This window comes from Oncorhynchus nerka, unplaced genomic scaffold (assembly GCF_034236695.1).
Source record: "Oncorhynchus nerka isolate Pitt River unplaced genomic scaffold, Oner_Uvic_2.0 unplaced_scaffold_13___fragment_10___debris, whole genome shotgun sequence".
Lineage (NCBI taxonomy): Eukaryota > Metazoa > Chordata > Actinopteri > Salmoniformes > Salmonidae > Oncorhynchus > Oncorhynchus nerka.
This window is the reverse complement of record NW_027040342.1, coordinates 22144-42859: the sequence shown is the minus strand read 5'-3', so window position 1 is coordinate 42859 and position 20716 is coordinate 22144. Positions and strand designations below refer to the sequence as shown.

General features: G+C 41.7%; 1 protein-coding gene across 3 annotated transcripts in view; it reads right to left on the bottom strand.

The window, feature by feature from the left end:
• Positions 1-6947, bottom strand: part of LOC115126915 (NLR family CARD domain-containing protein 3-like) — a 31416-nt gene extending 24469 nt beyond the window's left edge. For all 3 annotated transcript variants that reach the window (XM_065016551.1, XM_065016554.1, XM_065016553.1), the window contains exons 1-2: positions 6863-6947; positions 6101-6199 (exon numbers count right to left, since the gene is read on the bottom strand). In XM_065016551.1, coding sequence (XP_064872623.1) covers positions 6101-6183 — 83 coding nt within the window. In that variant the 5' untranslated portion in view covers positions 6184-6199; positions 6863-6947. The remainder of the gene's footprint in view (positions 1-6100; positions 6200-6862) is intronic.
• Positions 6948-20716: the final 13769 nt, after the last annotated feature.

Below are 20716 nucleotides of genomic sequence, written 5' to 3'. Positions count from 1 at the left end.
TAAAACAGGTCTATGTACCCTACTGTAGTCTACACTACTTTATTAATGGCTAAAACAGGTCTATGTAGCCTACTGTAGTCTACACTACTATATTAATGGGGTAAAACAGGTCTATGTAGCCTACTGTAGTCTACACTACTTTATTAATGGGGTAAAACAGGTCTATGTACCCTACTGTAGTCTACACTACTTTATTAATGGGGTAAAACAGGTCTATGTAGCCTACTGTAGTCTACACTACTTTATTAATGGCTAAAACAGGTCTATGTAGCCTATTGTAGTCTACGCTACTATATTAATGGGGTAAAACAGGTCTATGTAGCCTACTGTAGTCTACACTACTTTATTAATTGGGTAAAACAGGTCTATGTACCCTACTGTAGTCTACACTACTTTATTAATGGCTAAAACAGGTCTATGTAGCCTACTGTAGTCTACACTACTATATTAATGGGGTAAAACAGGTCTATGTAGCCTACTGTAGTCTACACTACTTTATTAATGGGGTAAAACAGGTATATGTACCCTACTGTAGTCTACACTACTTTATTAATGGGTAAAACGGGTCTATGTAGCCTACTGTAGTCTACACTACTGTATTAATGGGTAAAACAGGTCTATGTAGCCTACTGTAGTCTACACTACTTTATTAATGGGTAAAACAGGTCTATGTAGCCTACTGTAGTCTACACTACTTCATTAATGGGTAAAACAGGTCTACGTAGCCTACTGTAGTCTACACTACTTTATTAATGGGGTAAAACAGGTCTATGTACCCTACTGTAGTCTACACTACTTTATTAATGGGGTAAAACAGGTCTATGTACCCTACTGTAGTCTACACTACTTTATTAATGGGTAAAACAGGTCTATGTAGCCTACTGTAGTCTACACCACTGTATTAATGGGTAAAACAGGTCTATGTAGCCTACTGTAGTCTACACTACTTCATTAATGGGTAAAACAGGTCTACGTAGCCTACTGTAGTCTACACTACTTTATTAATGGGGTAAAACAGGTCTATGTACCCTACTGTAGTCTACACTACTTTATTAATGGGTAAAACAGGTCTATGTAGCCTACTGTAGTCTACACTACTTTATTAATGGGGTAAAACAGGTCTATGTACCCTACTGTAGTCTACACTACATTATTAATGGGTAAAACAGGTCTACGTAGCCTACTGTAGTCTACACTACTTTATTAATTGGGTAAAACAGGTCTATGTAGCCTACTGTAGTCTACACTACTGTATTAATGGGTAAAACAGGTCTACATAGCCTACTGTAGTCTACACTACTTCATTAATGGGTAAAACAGGTCTACGTAGCCTACTGTAGTCTACACTACTTTATTAATGGGGTAAAACAGGTCTATGTACCCTACTGTAGTCTACACTACTTTATTAATGGGTAAAACAGGTCTATGTAGCCTACTGTAGTCTACACTACTTTATTAATGGGGTAAAACAGGTCTATGTACCCTACTGTAGTCTACACTACTTTATTAATGGGTAAAACAGGTCTACGTAGCCTACTGTAGTCTACACTACTTTATTAATTGGGTAAAACAGGTCTATGTACCCTACTGTAGTCTACACTACTTTATTAATGGGGTAAAACAGGTCTATGTAGCCTACTGTAGTCTACACTACTATATTAATGGGTTAAAACAGGTCTATGTAGCCTACTGTAGTCTACACTACTTTATTAATTGGGTAAAACAGGTCTATGTACCCTACTGTAGTCTACACTACTTTATTAATGGGGTAAAACAGGTCTATGTAGCCTACTGTAGTCTACACTACTTTATTAATGGCTAAAACAGGTCTATGTAGCCTACTGTAGTCTACACTTCTATATTAATGGGGTAAAACAGGTCTATGTAGCCTACTGTAGTCTACACTACTTTATTAATGGGGTAAAACAGGTCTTTGTAGCCTACTGTAGTCTACACTACTTTATTAATGTCAACATTCATTCAGAACAATTAGCTTGATAGTAAGAGAACATGTCAGTCTCAAAAAGTAGCAAAAGAAAGGTGGATAATGAAAATCTAAGTTTCAGGGAAGAACGGACAGAGAGATATGCATTCATCTTACCATCTTTCTCCAATGCCCTGCCAATGTGTCTCGTTTGCAATGAAAATGTCACTGTTATCAAATAATTAAATCTCAGTCGGCATTATTAATCTTAAGTATAGTACTTTCAAAGTGAACTTCCCGCCTCAGACAGAGGCCCGACGCAGAAAGATTGAAGCATTAACTACAAGCTACAAACACGGCAGTAGAATCCTCCTTCGTGGCCTGACCTAACAACAGAAGGTCAAACACAACATGCCCTTCACAGACACAGATCTATTTAAAAAGTGCACGGTAACAGTTTTGGAGGAATTGGATAGCATAATTGCGTCTGTCAACCTGATCAGCATGCACTCAATTCAATGCCTACAAACAAAGATTTCGATGCATGTCAAATTACCCAGCAGCCATTTGGAAACAACAAGTCATCAAAAAAAGTGTTATTTCTTAAAAATGTGTTTTATTCTGTCTGTTTAAATTGGCCACATCTTGAAAAAGAGGGCAGGGACATGTGTTTTGTTTAGGTTGTATACTTTTTCTGATAACAAATATGCTTAACCATGAACAGAAAATGTTTCATCAGTATGTACCAGCCATCACTAGCACTGTGGGTCATGACAATATGTACCCAGGTCAACAGCAAGAGTGCTCACTTAGCATTAGCAGCAGCAATAATTTAGGTACACCTACAGTTAATGCAGGTAGGTCTCATTGATAACAATAGGAAAGCTGACATTGTGATGCAGAACATTGGGATGGGAATAGATTGTTCAGAAGGTGAGTTGTATTTCAAGGCAGCATGTTATTCAGGTACAGAGCCCCACTTGGTATTCAGGTACAGAGCCCCACCTGTTATTGAGGTACAGAGCCCCACCTGTTATTCAGGTACAGAGACCCACCTGTTATTCACGTACAGAGCCCCACCTGTTATTCAGGTACAGAGCCCCTCCGGTTATTCAGGTACAGAGCCCCACCTGTTATTCAGGTACAGATTCAGCTACAGAGCCCCACCTGTTTAGCATGTTATTTTGGCATTAATACGTGTCATATATCAGTTTGCAAATAATGTACAAAAAATAATAATAATTTAGTTAATAAGCCACGTACAAATATGGTCTCTTTTTTATTTATTGAGTAAGGCAGCTCCAAAATGCAGCTGTTTCAGCCTAGCTCAGTGCTTTCTGCGGTGGTGGGGCAGCCAGTAGGAAATACTGAGCGTAGTTGGTAATGTTCTGTAGTTGCGCCTTGATTGGCTCAGTGTTCTGTCACTCATGGAGACACTACATCACCACAAAATCTACAGGGAGAGCTTAAGAATTCAAGCCGATTGGTTGCTTCCCTAGAGTTACATTAGAAGTGCCCATTCAAAAGGCTCAAGGTCATTGGCCACAGATAAAATGACGTCAAATCACGTTTTGTCTACAGTAGCTTTGATTGGACTGATCATGTCAACATCATACGTTCAACATCTTAGCTAGCAATGAGTCGTTTGGAATGAGTGGTTTGGAAGGAATATGTGGCTAACTGCAAGCATTGCAAAACAACCACTAGCCAGCAATTCAGTGGAGAGGATGTGTGGTCCAAATCTGCATTTAATGGTCTCTTTTCCAAGCTTAAAAGGATAAACATTCACCTGCAACACCATGGGGCAGAAAAGGTTGAATACATTTGCCATGCTGTGAATCCAGCATAACTTCTGCTGCATTCAAAACAACTGAAACTGGGAACTCTCAGACTTCAGTGAGTTCAAGACAACTGAAAAACCAGAAAAAACCAAGCTCCTACTGAGAAAATACGGTTTGAACAGTTATCCGACTCGAAATTCCAAGTCGGGAAGTTGGGCCTCTTTCTAGAGCTCCGACCTGAAGATCCCTAACATCATAATTCAAACTTCCCAGTTTCCTTGAAAGCACCATAAATCCAGAGAATGACAGACTTTGATGACAAAATGTGCCCACAAGAACCGCTGCACCACCCCAACCTACACAAAACATTTGAAGTGTTTCTACAATTCTCTATAGGAAAAATGTATGATGGAAAAACTACTGGATTTGACAGAAATTATTTTTTAAAAGACAGCTAAATTCAAAATGAGAGGCTACAAGGACACAACTCGTGATGCTGCAATGATGAAAATATCTTGCAAAACAATCTACCAAAGAAGAAAAACAACCGTCTTTTGCACCATGTACACCAAGTATTCAGAGAAAATAAAAGCAATCCTGAAAAAGCACTGGAATATTCTGCAATCAGACAAACAAAAAAATCGCACAGATCTTCAAGGAACCCCCACTGGTGGTCTATAAGTGTGGTCGCAATATTGGAGACAGTTTGGTGAGATCTGACCTGACCCCTGAGCCCACTCAGACACTCTTAGAGATATCTTGGTGAGATCTGACCTGCCCCCTGATCCCACTAAGACACTCATGGAGACAGCTTGATGAGATCTGACCTGCCCCCTGAGCCCTTTCAGACACTCTTGGAGATTGCTTGGTGAGATCTGACCTGCCCCCTGAGCACACTCAGACACTCTTGGAGATATCTTGGTGAGATCTGACCTGCCCCCTGAGCCCACTCAGACACTCTTGGTGACAGCTTGGTGAGATCTGACCTGCCCCCTGAGCCCACTCAGATACTCTTGGAGATAGCTTGGTGAGACCTGACCTGCCCCTTGAGCACACTCAGACACTCTTGGAGATATCTTGGTGAGATCTGACCTGCCCCCTGGGCCACTCAGACACTCTTGACACCCATTCCAAATGGCAACTACAAACATGGCTCAGTGCAAATAGCACTATAAAAACATCATTCTTCAGACACACACATACAGGTAGAAACATCCCTGTTAGGGGATCATCTCATTTAAGACCAAGGGAATAATTTCACCTGTTCATGTGGGAAAGCCTATGTAGGACAAAAGAAAAGACAATTAAACAACACATAGCTGAACACCGCAGCTCAATCAGGTGTAAGAACATTGACTATCCAATAGCAGCTCACTTTGTTGAAGCTAACCTTCAATCTCATACCTCAAATACACAGGCATTGAGCATGTTGCTCTACCAAGGAGAGGAGTTAACATGGAGATCGTACTACTACAAGGGGAGGCTTACTGGATATCCTAAAAACATTGACCCCTAGCGGTCTGAATATTGATTTTGATCTCAGGCCCTTCTTATGAACAATTCTCTCTTTTAAATGGATTTATTCTTTCTACAGCTTATTAGCGTACACCCAATATGTTCCCCCTGTTGATGATGCAAAAAAAAAAATTGAAATAGGAAACAATTAAATATGTGAAATTGAATGAAACAATAATGTATATTGATGCTAATGTTATGTACAATATTCAATGATGTTTCCATATGATAACAATAGCATATTCAACATGCCATAAACTATTGTTTTTTAACAGTTTCACTAATGCATTCTTATTAACTTACTATTGCTTACACTAATTGCACTGTTTGTCTACTTAACCTGGTTCAAGTATTCATGACATTAACCTTTTATTTTTTTAACCTTTATTTAACTAGGCAAGTCAGTTAAGAACAAATTCTTATTTTCAATGACGGCCTAGGAACTGCCTGTTCAGGGGCAGAATGACAGACTAGTACCTTGTCAGCTCAGGGATATGAACTTGCAACCTTTCGGTTACTAGTCCAATGCTCTAACCTGGGTGTGCGCCAGCTCATGTTTTTTATCAGAAAAACTATTGAAACCATTTCCCTGTTTGACTGCTAGGTGTTATGGGTATTATTATTTCACCTCCACTGTGGTGCTTTATGGCGCAAATGAAATGGGAGAATCTAGAGAATGCAACAATATTTGTTTCATCTTGCTGTGATGTTCTCAGTAAAATGTCATACGCTAACATCTATGAATTTAAAATCTTAGAACAATAATATTTTACACACCCATAAGCCTTTATTTCTGATGAAAAAACACAAATGTGAAAAGATGGTGGATATAGTGTTTTGGATATAAACTCATAAAATCTTTAAAAAATGGTCTTCTCACCTCTTAGATTTGGTGCCATGTTCCCCAAAGACAATCCTTTTAGAGGCAGGGCCCTCCTCCTCTTTCTCCCCAGAGAGACTCATTTTAGAGCACAAACCCCTAAACAGAGATCCGACATGTTGATTGTGGTTAACACAGTTCTTGAAGGTCAATTGTTCTAGATTATTAATTATCTCTTACAAATAAAGCATTTACTAACAGATATATCCAAACAGTCAGGTGATTTAATTAATAACAATAATAACACCAATAATAACACCAATATAATACAAGTTATTAATAATAATAATGTCTCACTTTCTCTTTTAATAATTTCTCTCATTCTAGTGTGTTGCTTTGTTCAACAGTTATGTTATTATTATGCTATAACTGAATTCAGTTCATAATATAAATGTTAAGAAAAGTATGTTCAGTGGTTTCATACCAAATTACACAGGAAGCAGGAGCCCATTGTAATTTTGAAAACAACAAATGTTCTGATATTATGAAAAATGATTTAGAACTATGATACATTACATTTTTACAAATTGTAAAATAACCACGATATACGAATCGTATAATACGTTATATGAACAATATGTTTTTGAATTTGACTTGCCTACGCCAAGTTAGCACCATTTTATAAGATTGAATGTCATGTACCTGTCCCAGGTGAAATGGACTGTTAGATCTGAGTGTTTTCCTGTCATTCACTATACTAAAATAACACCATACATGTTATGTCCCTACACACTTTACAATAATCACTGGGAAGATTCTTACCTTGTAGCCTGAATTCACAACCAGAACATGTCAAGTCATTGAGATATTGTCCGTTGTGCTGAGAGAGCACCTTCCTGATGACAAGTGTCTATGTATCTAATTTCTAGGTTCAGTTGATCTTTGGATGTAATAATATCTGGTCAAAGTCTAGTGACACAACACCATAGTATATCATAAACATAACAGCAGTTGGCCAGTAAAGGCCATGGAATACTATAAAACAGGGTTCGTCAACTGGGTTTGGCTTCAGGACATTTTTTTTGCATTATTCTTACCATTTTACCATGTCTTGTTTGCAATGAAAATGTCGTTGTTTGCAAATAATTCAATCTCAGACATCCTTATGAATCTAAGCGGGTACTTTCAAAGTGGTCTTCCCGCCCCTGACAGAGGCCCGATGCAGAAATATTTAAGCATTACCTACAAGCTACAAACACGGCAGAATAATCTTCCTTTGTGGCCTGACCCAACAACAGAAGTCACAAGTGCCTTCCTAAAAGCATCCTGGGTTCTAACCAAACACAACATGCCCTTCACAGACACAGAGCTGTTTAAAACGTGCATAGTGACAGTTTTGGAGGAATTGGCCACAGACAAGTGTATGGATAGCATAATTGCGTCTGTCAAACAGGTGCACCTGTCTGCGTCAACAGCTGGACGCCTTGTCCGTGCTCTGGCGGACGACGTGCATAGGATTGTTCTAGAGGGTCTTAGTCAGGCTGAGCATTTTCCCCTGGCTATTGATGAGAGAACTGCTGTTCCCCTGGCTATTGATGAGAGAACAGTTGTTCCCCTGGCTATTGATGAGAGAACAGTTGTTCCCCTGGCTATTGATGAGAGAACAGTTGTTCCCCTGGCTATTGATGAGAGAACTATTGTTCCCCTGGCTATTGATGGGAGACCTGACAACACCGATGCAGCACAGTTGTGTGTTTATGTCTGTTATTTCCATGGAAATTACTTTAAAGAAGAGCTACTGGCACTGATTCCCCTGGAAGGACACACCACCGGGGACGTTCCCCTGGAAGGACACACCACCGGGGACGTTCCCCTGAAAGGACACACCACCGGGGAAGTTCCCCTAGAAGGACACACCACCGTGGACGTTCCCCTGGAAGGAAACACCACCAGGGACATCCTGTTCACAAAGCTGGAAGATTTATTTACGCAACATGGCTTGTCATTTGAAGAAGTCAATTCTGTGGTCTCTGACGGGGCTCCTGGTATGGTGGGCAGACACAGGGGCCTGGTCAGCAGGTTGAAGGAGATCACCCCACAAATGAATGGCTTGCATTGTCTCATCCATCAGAGTGTGTTGTGTGTCAGTCTAAACGCTCAGCTAAAAGATGTGATGGATAAAGTAATGTGCATAATCACATTTGTCAGGGGGACATCAAGCAACACAACACCGTCTTTTCCGCAAGCTGGTGACAGAATCAGAGGAGGCCATCCAGGATGATCTCCAGCTTCACAACAACGTGTTCTGGATGAGTAAAGGAAAAGCTCCAGAGCCATTCTGACCAAGTTGTAGATTTTGTCAGAAAAAGCTCAATGAGGGCAGCAGCTGACCACCTTCGTATTTTGGAAATTGAGGAATTCCTCTCAGATGTTGCTTTTTTGGCGATATTCTGTAACTTAAACGGGTTAAATCTGCAGTTACAAGGATGAGGGAAAATAGTTGTGGACTTGAGGCCTTTACTAGGAAGCCTGAGTTGTTGGATTTGGACTTGTCCTCTGGAAGTCTACTGCATTTCAGCACACTGAAGAAACAACAGGCAGAGGGACCAGGCCGCAGCATTGTCACAGAGCTTGAAGGAAGATTTCATCAAGCAGCTGAGGGACAACTTCTCCACCAGATCTGAAGACTACAGCCCAATGATATCATTTCATTTTAATGTGATATTCTCACAGTCCGCCCTGGTGGATAAATCTCCTCCGTTGCTAAGGAAACAGTACCCTGTTATCAGGACCAGGTTATCAGGATCAGGTTATCAGGATCAGGTTATCGGGACCATGTTATCAGGATCAGGTTATTAGGATCAGGTTATCCCGATACAGGCATTCAGAAACAGACATCGCCTTTTTTTCTATCAATTATTATTTTATGTAGGATGCTACATTTCTGGCCAATTTTTTCAGTTAAAAAAAAATCCCATTTCTAGTAGGCCACGTTGTTTTCTTGTGAAAGATGCTGTTCGGCCACATAGCCTAGCTCAGCCAGTTAAGTTATTTATATGGGCCTTCGCCCCCCACATAGCCTAGCTCAGACAGTTATTTATATGGGCCTTCGCCCCCACATAGCCTAGCTCAGACAGTTATTTATATGGGCCTCCGCCCCCACACAGCCTAGCTCAGCCACTTAAGTTATTTTATATGGGCCTTCGCTCTGAAAGAATAGACTCCAATTAAGCCACCATGTTATTTGAAAAGTCACATTAAAATGAAGATTATTGTTGAAATGAATTACTCAACTGGTGTAGATTTTTTTCAACACTTGCATACGAAGTTAGCTATATTTTCACCTCCTATTCATTGCTTTTGCAGTTGCCGCTTTACGTTTCAACACCACAAAATGGTCCTCTGCTTGCTTTATTAGTCTCCTGTATTCTCTCCTCATGAATGAAGATAAAATGTAACTTTGCATTATTTAGGGAAGGTAACATTGTAGATACACCACACCACAATTTGGAATACAGACTTTCCATTTGTCCTATTGAAACACACAGAAAACTCTAGTATTTAGCCTGAAGCAGCATATGATATTACAGTAGACTATAGATGTAGGCTACTCTATTGTCACATGGCTCAGAGTTAAAATGTTAGAGCAGCACATTGGTCTGAACAACTTATATCCTCTTAGTGAATGTCTCTTAATGAGAAACAATCATCAAAATGAATGAGAATATTGGATTTTGCAAGGCAAATACTATTGAGTCTGTAGACAAATTGAAATATTGATTCCGATGTCAGTAGATCTGCGTAAGGGAGGTGTCAGATGAATTAAGGCATTTTGGAGGGGCTGAATGTTGCACCATTGATAAAGCAGATCAACTGAGCTAGGGTTAGAGTTAGGAAGAAAACTACAAAACGGGCGCCATATTTGTAGTTCACACCTCTTCTGGTTTCTGTAACTATGTCAGTTGTTAGCCTATTTGTTACAGACATTATTTAAAACAATCCCATGTTATATATGAAAACGTAGCTGTGATTCAAACGAAAGAACGATGGAGCAACAAGAATTTATTAATCAGAAAATTCTGAAAGAATCACAGCTGAGACACAGGCGATAGAAATGTAAAGGTAATTTCAGACTAAGCTGACATATGCAGCATTTACTGTGAAAGCAGTCTCCGCAAAAGCGGGACCATTTCCTTTAAATTTCAACAACTTGTTGGCCTATGTCTGCTGTATAGGAATATGTGTAGCCTGGCCTATATGATGAGTACCATTATATTCAACCCAGCCCATGTAGTGGTTCAGGTGTTCAGATAGTGAAAACTGATGCGTTTTAAGCTCTCGCCCAAAGCCTGTTGGCTTGGCATGTGGACATAAACTTTCTGATCAATCAAATGTGTTCTTATTCTTCTCATTACAAGTCTCTAGTAGCACAATCAAGCTGTTTCCCCAGTTTACTAAGGAGTATATTCAACTCCAGCTAAAAGCCTACAGACCTATTTATTAAATAAAGTCCACCACTGTAAGAGTCCTCAGTTGTAGTGAGATCATTGTGTCAAAAGTTAAGGGCTGTGTCATGATTGTGATTTCAAAAAAAAATGTTCCGGTGTTTAGGAACTGTAATGGTTTGTATACGACTGCTCTTTCTGTAAAGAACTACAACTCCCTGTTTCACGTTGCATTACGTCCAGCGGCGGCAACCGGAAATGGCGCCGGAATTGTAGTTCTAACCTCTTTGTTGTTTGTTTAGAATAATGATTTATTAAATGTGCTACTGTGACCACACCATGGCCTCCAGTCTCCCCTCTCCAGAAAAGTCAATTTATATGAAATGACGAGCCTACAAGGCTTAAACTCTAAATGTGTTTCTCTGTAGGCTACATACTGAACCAATAAAGCTAAAATACTTAGCTTTGACAATATCCTTGACAATATTTACAAAATAATCTACTGACTTGCCTAGTTAAATTAAGGTTAAATAAAATAGATTTACAAACTCCACAACTAACAGGTCAATGCAAAGACAATACTTTGGAGGAAGCAAACCTGTCTGTTACATTAGACTCTTGGGGTTTATCAGACTCATGTCAGGTTCTCCTCACCATGACATCAATGTAATGGTTTTCCTCCTCTTCGTCTGAAGAGGAGAGGCGAGAAGGACCGGAGGACCAATATGCGGCGTGTTAAGTGTCCATGGTTGTTTATTTAAACACATAAACTGAACACTCCATACAAAAACAATAAACGTAATGTGAATAACCAAAACCGAAAACAGTACCGTGTGGTGTAAAACGCAGACACGGAAACAATCACCCACAAACAAACAGTGAAACCCAGGCTACCTAAGTATGATTCTCAGTCAGAGACAACTAACGACACCTGCCTCTGATTGAGAACCATACAAGGCCGAACACAGAAAAACAACCTAGACACACAAAACATAGAATGCCCACCCAACTCACGTCCTGACCAACTAAAACAAACAATTAACACAATAACTAGGGTCAGAACACAATAACTAGGTCCAATACCTGAACCTATAGGGGAGGGTCTGGGTGGGCATCTGTCCGCGGTGGCGGCTCTGGCGCTGGACGTGGACCCCACTCCACCATAGTCTTATTCCGTCTCTGTGGTCTTTCTAGGAACGGCGACCCTTGCCGTCGACCCTGACCTGGGAACCCTAAACAACAGGCCCACCGGACTAAGGGACACCTCTGGACTTAAGGGGTAGCTCAGGACTGAGGGGTAGCTCCGGACTGATAGGTAGCCCAGGACTGAGGGGTAACTCAGGACTGAGGGGTAGCTCCGGACTGATAGGTAGCCCAGGACTGAAGGGTAACTCAGGACTGAGGGGTAGCTCAGGACTGATAGGTAGCTCAGGACTGAGAGGTAACTCAGGACTGAGAGGTAACTCAGGACTGAGGGGTAGATCAGGACTGATAGGTAGCTCAGGCTGGTTGATGGCTCTGGCAGCTCCTGGCTGGCTGACGGCTCTGGCAGCTCCTGGCTGTCTGGCGGCTCTGGCAGCTCCTGGCTGGCTGACGGCGCTGGCAGCTCCTGGCTGACTGACGGCACTGGCAGCTCCTGGCTCCTGACTGGCGGGCGGCTCTGGCAGCTCCTGACTGGCGGGCGGCTCTGGCAGCTCCTGACTGACGGGCTGCTCAGATGGCGCTGGGCAGACGGGCGGCTCAGATGGCGCTGGGCAGACGGGCAGCTCAGGCAGCGCTGGGCAGACGGGCAGCTCAGATGGCGCTGGGCAGACAGGCAGCCTGTTGGGCCTGTTGTTTAGGGTTCCCAGGTCAGGGTCGACGGCAAGGGTCGCCGTTCCTAGAAAGACCACAGAGACGGACTAAGACTATGGTGGAGTGGGGTCCACGTCCTGTCCCCTTTGCAGAAAAGAATCCCCAAATAATGATGTTTCCACCTCCATGCTTCACGGTTGGGATGGTGTTCTTGCGGTTGTACTCATCCTTCTTCTTCTTCCAAACACACCGAGTGGAGTTTAGACTAAAAAGCCTACAATTTTAGTCCTGATGTCCTTACATAGCTCTCTGGTCTTGGCCATTGTGGAGAGGTTGGAGTCTGTTGGATTGAGTGTGTGGACAGGTGTCTTTTATACAGGTAACGAGTTCAAACAGGTGCAGTTAATACAGGTAATGAGTGGAGAACAGGAGGGCTTCTTAAAGAAAAACTAACAGGTCTGTGAGAGCCGGAATTCTTACTGGATGATAGGTGATCAAATACTTACAGTGGGGCAAAAAAGTATTTAGTCAGCCACCAATTGTGCAAGTTCTCCCACTTAAAAATATTTTTTTTATTTTTTTTTATTTCACCTTTATTTAACCAGGTAGGCAAGTTGAGAACAAGTTCTCATTTACAATTGCGACCTGGCCAAGATAAAGCAAAGCAGTTCGACAGATACAACGACACCGAGTTACACATGGAGTAAAACAAACATACAGTCAATAATACAATATAAACAAGTCAATATACAATGTGAGCAAATTAGGTGAGAACGGAGGTAAAGGCAAAAAAGGCCATGGTGGCAAAGTAAATACAATATAGTAAGTAAAACACTGGAATGGTAGTTTTGCAATGGAAGAATGTGAAAGTAGAAATAAAAATAATGGGGTGGACAGGAGCAAAATAAATTAATTAATTAAATACAGTTGGGAAAGAGGTAGTTGTTTGGGCTAAATTATAGGTGGGCTATGTACAGGTGCAGTAATCTGTGAGCTGCTCTGACAGTTGGTGCTTAAAGCTAGTGAGGGAGATAAGTGTTTCCAGTTTCAGAGATTTTTGTAGTTCGTTCCAGTCATTGGCAGCAGAGAACTGGAAGGAGAGGCGGCCAAAGAAAGAATTGGTTTTGGGGGTGACTAGAGAGATATACCTGCTGGAGCATGTGCTACAGGTGGGAGATGCTATGGTGACCAGCGAGCTGAGCTAAGGGGGGACTTTACCTAGCAGGGTCTTGTAGATGACATGGAGCCAGTGGGTTTGGCGACGAGTATGAAGCGAGGGCCAGCCAACGAGAGCGTACAGGTCGCAATGGTGGGTAGCATATGGGGCTTTGGTGGCAAAACGGATTGCACTGTGATAGACTGCATCCAATTTGTTGAGTAGGGTATTGGAGGCTATTTTGTAAATGACATCGCCAAAGTCGAGGATTGGTAGGATGGTCAGTTTTACAAGGGTATGTTTGGCAGCATGAGTGAAGGATGATTTGTTGCGAAATAGGAAGCCAATTCTAGATTTAACTTTGGATTGGAGATGTTTGATATGGGTCTGGAAGGAGAGTTTACAGTCTAACCAGACACCTAAGTATTTGTAGTTGTCCACGTATTCTAAGTCAGAGCCGTCCAGAGTAGTGATGTTGGACAGGCGGGTAGGTGCAGGTAGCGATCGGTTGAAGAGCATGCATTTAGTTTTACTTGTAATTGGAGGCCACGGAAGGAGAGTTGTATGGCATTGAAGCTTGCCTGGAGGGTTGTTAACACAGTGTCCAAAGAAGGGCCAGAAGTATACAGAATGGTGTCGTCTGCGTAGAGGTGGATCAGAGACTCACCAGCAGCAAGAGCGACCTCATTGATGTATACAGAGAAGAGAGTCGGTCCAAGAATTGAACCCTGTGGCACCCCCATAGAGACTGCCAGAGGTCTGGACAGCAGACCCTCCGATTTGACACACTGAACTCTATCAGAGAAGTAGTTGGTGAACCAGGCGAGGCAATCATTTGAGAAACCAAGGCTGTCGAGTCTGCCGATGAGGATGTGGTGATTGACAGAGTCGAAATCCTTGGCCAGATCAATGAATACGGCTGCACAGTAATGTTTCTAATCGATGGCGGTTAAGATATCGTTTAGGACCTTGAGCGTGGCTGAGGTGCACACATGACCAGCTCTGAAACCAGATTGCATATCAGAGAAGGTATGGTGAGATTCGAAATGGTCGGTAATCTGTTTGTTGACTTGGCTTTCGAAGACCTTAGAAAGGCATGGTAGGATAGATATACAGTGCCTTGCGAAAGTATTCGGCCCCCTTGAACTTTGCAACCTTTTGCCACATTTCAGGCTTCAAACATAAAGATATAAAACTGTATTTTTTTTGTGAAGAATCAACAACAAGTGGGACACAATCATGAAGTGGAACGACATTTATTGGATATTTCAAACTTTTTTAACAAACCAAAAACTGAAAAATTGGGCGTGCAAAATTATTCAGCCCCTTTACTTTCAGTGCAGCAAACTCTCTCCAGAAGTTCAGTGAGGATCTCTGAATGATCCAATGTTGACCTAAATGACTAATGATGATAAATACAATCCACCTGTGTGTAATCAAGTCTCAGTATAAATGCACCTGCACTGTGATAGTCTCAGAGGTCCGTTAAAAGCGCAGAGAGCATCATGAAGAACAAGGAACACACCAGGCAGGTCCGAGATACTGTTGTGAAGAAGTTTAAAGCCGGATTTGGATACAAAAAGATTTCCCAAGCTTTAAACATCCCAAGGAGCACTGTGCAAGCGATAATATTGAAATGGAAGGAGTATCAGACCACTGCAAATCTACCAAGACCTGGCCGTCCCTCTAAACTTTCAGCTCATACAAGGAGAAGACTGATCAGAGATGCAGCCAAGAGGCCCATGATCACTCTGGATGAACTGCAGAGATCTACAGCTGAGGTGGGAGACTCTGTCCATAGGACAACAATCAGTCGTATATTGCACAAATCTGGCCTTTATGGAAGAGTTGCAATAAGAAAGCCATTTCTTAAAGATATCCATAAAAATTGTCGTTTAAAGTTTGCCACAAGCCACCTGGGAGACACACCAAACATGTGGAAGAAGGTGCTCTGGTCAGATGAAACCAAAATGGAACTTTTTGGCAACAATGCAAAACGTTATGTTTGGCGTAAAAGCAACACAGGTCATCACCCTGAACACACCATCCCTACTGTCAAACATGGTGGTGGCAGCATCATGGTTTGGGCCTGCTTTTCTTCAGCAGGGACAGGAAAGATGGTTAAAATTGATGGGAAGATGGATGGAGCCAAATACAGGACCATTCTGGAAGAAAACCTGATGGAGTCTGCAAAAGACCTGAGACTGGGACGGAGATTTGTCTTCCAACAAGACAATGATCCAAAACATAAAGCAAAATCTACAATGGAATGGTTCAAAAATAAACATATCCAGGTGTTAGAATGGCCAAGTCAAAGTCCAGACCTGAATCCAATCGAGAATCTGTGGAAAGAACTGAAAACTGCTGTTCACAAATGCTCTCCATCCAACCTCACTGAGCTCGAGCTGTTTTGCAAGGAGGAATGGGAAAATTTTTCAGTCTCTCGATGTGCAAAACTGATAGAGACATACCCCAAGCGACTTACAGCTGTAATCGCAGCAAAAGGTGGCGCTACAAAGTATTAACTTAAGGGGGCTGAATAATTTTGCACGCCCAATTTTTCAGTTTTTGATTTGTTAAAAAAGTTTGAAATATCCAATAAATGTCGTTCCACTTCATGATTGTGTCCCACTTGTTGTTGATTCTTCACAAAAAAATACAGTTTTATATCTTTATGTTTGAAGCCTGAAATGTGGCAAAAGGTCGCAAAGTTCAAGGGGGCCGAATACTTTCGCAAGGCACTGTAGGTCTTTAGCAGTTTGGGTCAAGAGTGTCCCCCCCTTTGAAGAGGGGGATGACCGCAGCTGCTTTCCAATCTTTGGGAATCTCAGACGACACGAAAGAGACGTTGAACAGGCTAGTAATAGGGGTGGCATCAATTTCGTCAGATAATTTTAGAAAGAAAGGGTCCAGATTGTCTAGCCTGCTTCCCTGAACAGCTGCATATCACGGGGGCTGTTCGATGCTAATGCAGAACGCCATAGGATGTTTTTGTGTTGGTTAAGGGCAGTCAGGTCTGGGGAGAACCAAGGGCTATATCTGTTCCTGGTTCTAAATTTCTTGAATGGGGCATGTTTATTTAAGATGGTTAGGAAGGCATTTAAAAAAAATATCCAGGCATCCTCTACTGACGGGATGAGATCAATATCCTTCCAGGATACCCTGGCCAGGTCGATTAGAAAGGCCTGCTCGCTGAAGTGTTTCAGGGAGCGTTTTACAGTGATTAGTGGAGGTCGTTTGACCGCTGACCCATTACGGATGCAGGCAATGAGGCAGTGATCGCTGAGATCTTGGTTGAAGACAGCAGAGGTGTATTTAGAGGGGAAGTTGGTTAGGATGATATCTATGAGGGTGCCCGTGTTTAAGGCTTTGGGGAGGTACCTGGTAGGTTCATTGATAATTTGTGTGAGATTGAGGGCATCAAGTTTAGACTGTAGGATGGCTGGGGTGTTAAGCATGTTCCAGTTTAGGTCGCCTAGCAGCACGAGCTCTGAAGATAGATGGGGGGCAATCAGTTCACATATGGTGTCCAGAGCACAGCTGGGGGCAGAGGGTGGTCTATAGCAGGCGGCAACGGTGAGAGACTTGTTTTTAGAGAGGTGGATTTTTAAAAGTAGAAGTTCAAATTGTTTGGGTACAGACCTGGATAGTAGGACAGAACTCTGCAGGCTATCTTTGCAGTAGATTGCAGCACCGCCCCCTTTGGCAGTTCTATCTTGTCTGAAAATGTTGCAGTTTGGAATTAAAATTTCTGAATTTTTGGTGGTCTTCCTAAGCCAGGATTCAGACACAGCTAGAACATCCGGGTTGGCAGAGTGTGCTAAAGCAGTGAATAGAACAAACTTAGGGAGGAGGCTTCTAATGTTAACATACATGAAACCAAGGCTATTACGGTTACAGAAGTCGTCAAAAGAGAGCGCCTGGGGAATAGGAGTGGAGCTAGGGACTGCAGGGCCTGGATTCACCTCTACATCGCCAGAGGAACATAGGAGGAGTAGAATAAGGGTGCGGCTAAAAGCAATAAGAATTGGTCGTCTAGAACGTCTGGAACAGAGAGTAAAAGGAGGTTTCTGGGGGCGATAAAATAGCATCAAGGTATAATGTACAGACAAAGGTATGGTAGGATGTGAATACAGTGGAGGTAAACCTAGGTATTGAGTGATGAAGAGAGAGATATTGTCTCTAGAAACATAATTGAAACCAGGAGATGTCATTGCATGTGTGGGTGGTGGAACTAATAGGTTGGATAAGGTATAGTGAGCAGGACTAGAGGCTCTACAGTGAAATAAGCCAATAAACACTAACCAGAACAGCAATGGACAAGACATATTGACATTAAGGAGAGGCATGCTTAGTCGAGTGATCAAAAGGGTCCAGTGAGTGGAGAGGTTGGTTGGGGGTCACGGCGATTTAGACAGCTAGCCAGGCCATCGGTAGCAAGCTAGCATAGGATGGAGGTCTGTTATTAGCCACCTCTTGTGTTCCGTCAGTAGATTAGTGGGGTTCCGTGTGGTAGAGGGGATTAATCCAAATCACACAACAACAACAAAAATAAAAACAATAGATATAGTTATAGAGGCCCAAGAAGAAAACATAATAATAATAAAAATAAATAAATTGTCCGATTGTCTATTCAGATAGCAGCCGGTAAGACAGCTAATGGTTAGCAGGCCGCAGATGGGCGTTCAGGTAACGTTGCGACGGAGGAGCCAGCCGGATAACTCCTTCGGGTAGATAACGTCGGCAGTCCAGTTGTGATGATGAGAGAGTCCTGTAATTTTCATCATAGGTACACTTCAACTATGACAGACAAAATGAGAAAAAAAATTCCAGAAAATCACATTGTAGGATTTTTTATGAATTTATTTGCAAATTATGGTGGAAAATAAGTATTTGGTCAATAACAAAAGTTTATCTCAATACTTTGTTATATACCCTTTGTTGGCAATGACAGAGGTCAAACGTTTTCTGTAAGTCTTCACAAGGTTTTCACACACTGTTGCTGGTATTTTGGCCCATTCCTCCATGCTGATCTCCTCTAGAGCAGTGATGTTTTGGGGCTGTTGCTGGGCAACACAGACTTTCAACTCCCTCCAAATATTTTCTATGGGGTTGAGATTTGGAGACTGGCTAGGCCACTCCAGGACCTTGAAATGCTTCTTACGAAGCCACTCCTTCGTTGCCCGGGCGGTGTGTTTGGGATCATTTTCATGCTGAAAGACCCAGCCACGTTTCATCTTCAATGCCCTTGCTGATGGAAGGAGGTTTCACTCAAAATCTCACGATACATGGCCCCATTCATTCTTTTCTTTACACGGATCAGTCGTCCTGGTCCCTTTGCAGAAAAACAGCCCCAAAGCGTGATGTTTCCACCCCCATGCTTCACAGTAGGTATGATGTTCTTTGGATGCAACTCAGCATTCTTTGTCCTCCAAACACGACGAGTTGAGTTTTTACCAAAAAGTTCTATTTTGGTTTCATCTGACCTTATGACATTCTCCCAATCTTCTTCTGGATCATCCAAATGCTCTCTAGCAAACTTCAGACGGGCCTGGACATGTACTGGCTAAAGCAGGGGGACACGTCTGGCACTGCAGGATTTGAGTCCCTGGTTGCGTAGTGTGTTACTGATGGTAGGCTTTGTTACTTTGGTCCCAGCTCTCTGCAGGTCATTCACTAGGTCCCCCCGTGTGGTTCTGGGATTTTTGACCCCACGGGGTGTGATCTTGCGTGGAGCCCCAGATCGAGGGAGATTATCAGTGGTCTTGTATGTCTTCCATTTCCTAATAATTGCTCCCACAGTTGATTTCTTCAAACCAAGCTGCTTACCTATTGCAGATTCAGTCTTCCCAGCCTGGTGCAGGTTTACAATTTTGTTTCTGGTGTCCTTTGACAGCTCTTTGGTCTTGGCCATAGTGGAGTTTGGAGTGTGACTGTTTGAGGTTGTGGACAGGTGTCTTTTATACTGATAACAAGTTCAAACAGGTGCCATTAATACAGGTAACAAGTGGAGTACAGAGGAGCCTCTTAAATAAGAAGTTACAGGTCTGTGAGAGCCAGAAATCTTGCTTGTTTGTAGGTGACCAAATACTTATTTTCCACCATAATTTGCAAATAAATTCATAAAAAATCCTACAATTTGATTTTCTCTATTTTTTTTTCTTATTTTGTCTGTCATAGTTGAATTGTACATATGATGAAAATTACTGGCCTCTCTCATCTTTTTAAGTGGGAGAACTTGCACAATTGGTGGCTGACTAAATACTTTTTTGCCGCACTGTATGTCATGCAATAAAATGCAATTTAATTACTTAAAAATCATACAATGTGATTATCTGGATTTTTGTTTTAGATTCCGTCTCTCACAGTTGAAGTGTAGCTATGATAAAAATGAACAGACCTCTACATGCTTTGTAAGTAGGAAAACCTGCTAAATCGGCATTGTATCAAATACTTATTCTCCCCAATGTATGTCTCTGAAATGACAACATCAATTGATAGATTTTTTTAACTAATAGATGTATTTTTATTAATTATGTAAAACAACTATTCATTGTTTTTTAAAAACAATATTTTATATCTGGACCCATTCTCAAAGCGTCTCAGAATAGAAAATTGGTCCTATAAATTCTGAGAATAAAGACATTTTACACTTATGGGTATAAATGAAAGCTATGCATGAAGTCTCTAGTCCCACCTAGTCTGCAGATATTTAGAACACTTCGTAAGCTGTCCTATGTAGTTAAGATTTTTAACAGCAGGTGTCTTGATAATACTATAGAATAATGCAGTGAGTCAGTGGTTCCTGCGCCACATTGTAATTGCTTTGGAGTAGTTAAAAATAATGTTTGATATTTCTATATGATCAATACATTAATAATATAGACCTACATGTATGTCTTGTGCTTTTGGCAATGATTTATGTCTAATATTTCTAATAAGTCATACCATTTATGTCTGCACAGCATTTTGGCTTCATTTTGGCAGATTAACTCAGGTTTTCACCCAGTGGCTAAGGAGTTGGTGCTGTGGCCAAATTGTGGCTGGTTCAAATCCCGGGCTGGGAAAAAAACACCAGAAGTGATCTGATGACTGGAAGGCTGCTTGATTCACATCCTCTAATCATTAACCTTCCGTTGATCAGAACTCTAGAGGTTCTTCTTCACTGAACCAATATATATATATATATAATGTTTTAGTGGTTCCATATATTAAGGAGATTAAGGAGATATATTAAGACCTGAGACTGGGACGGAGATTTGTCTTCCAACAAGACAATGA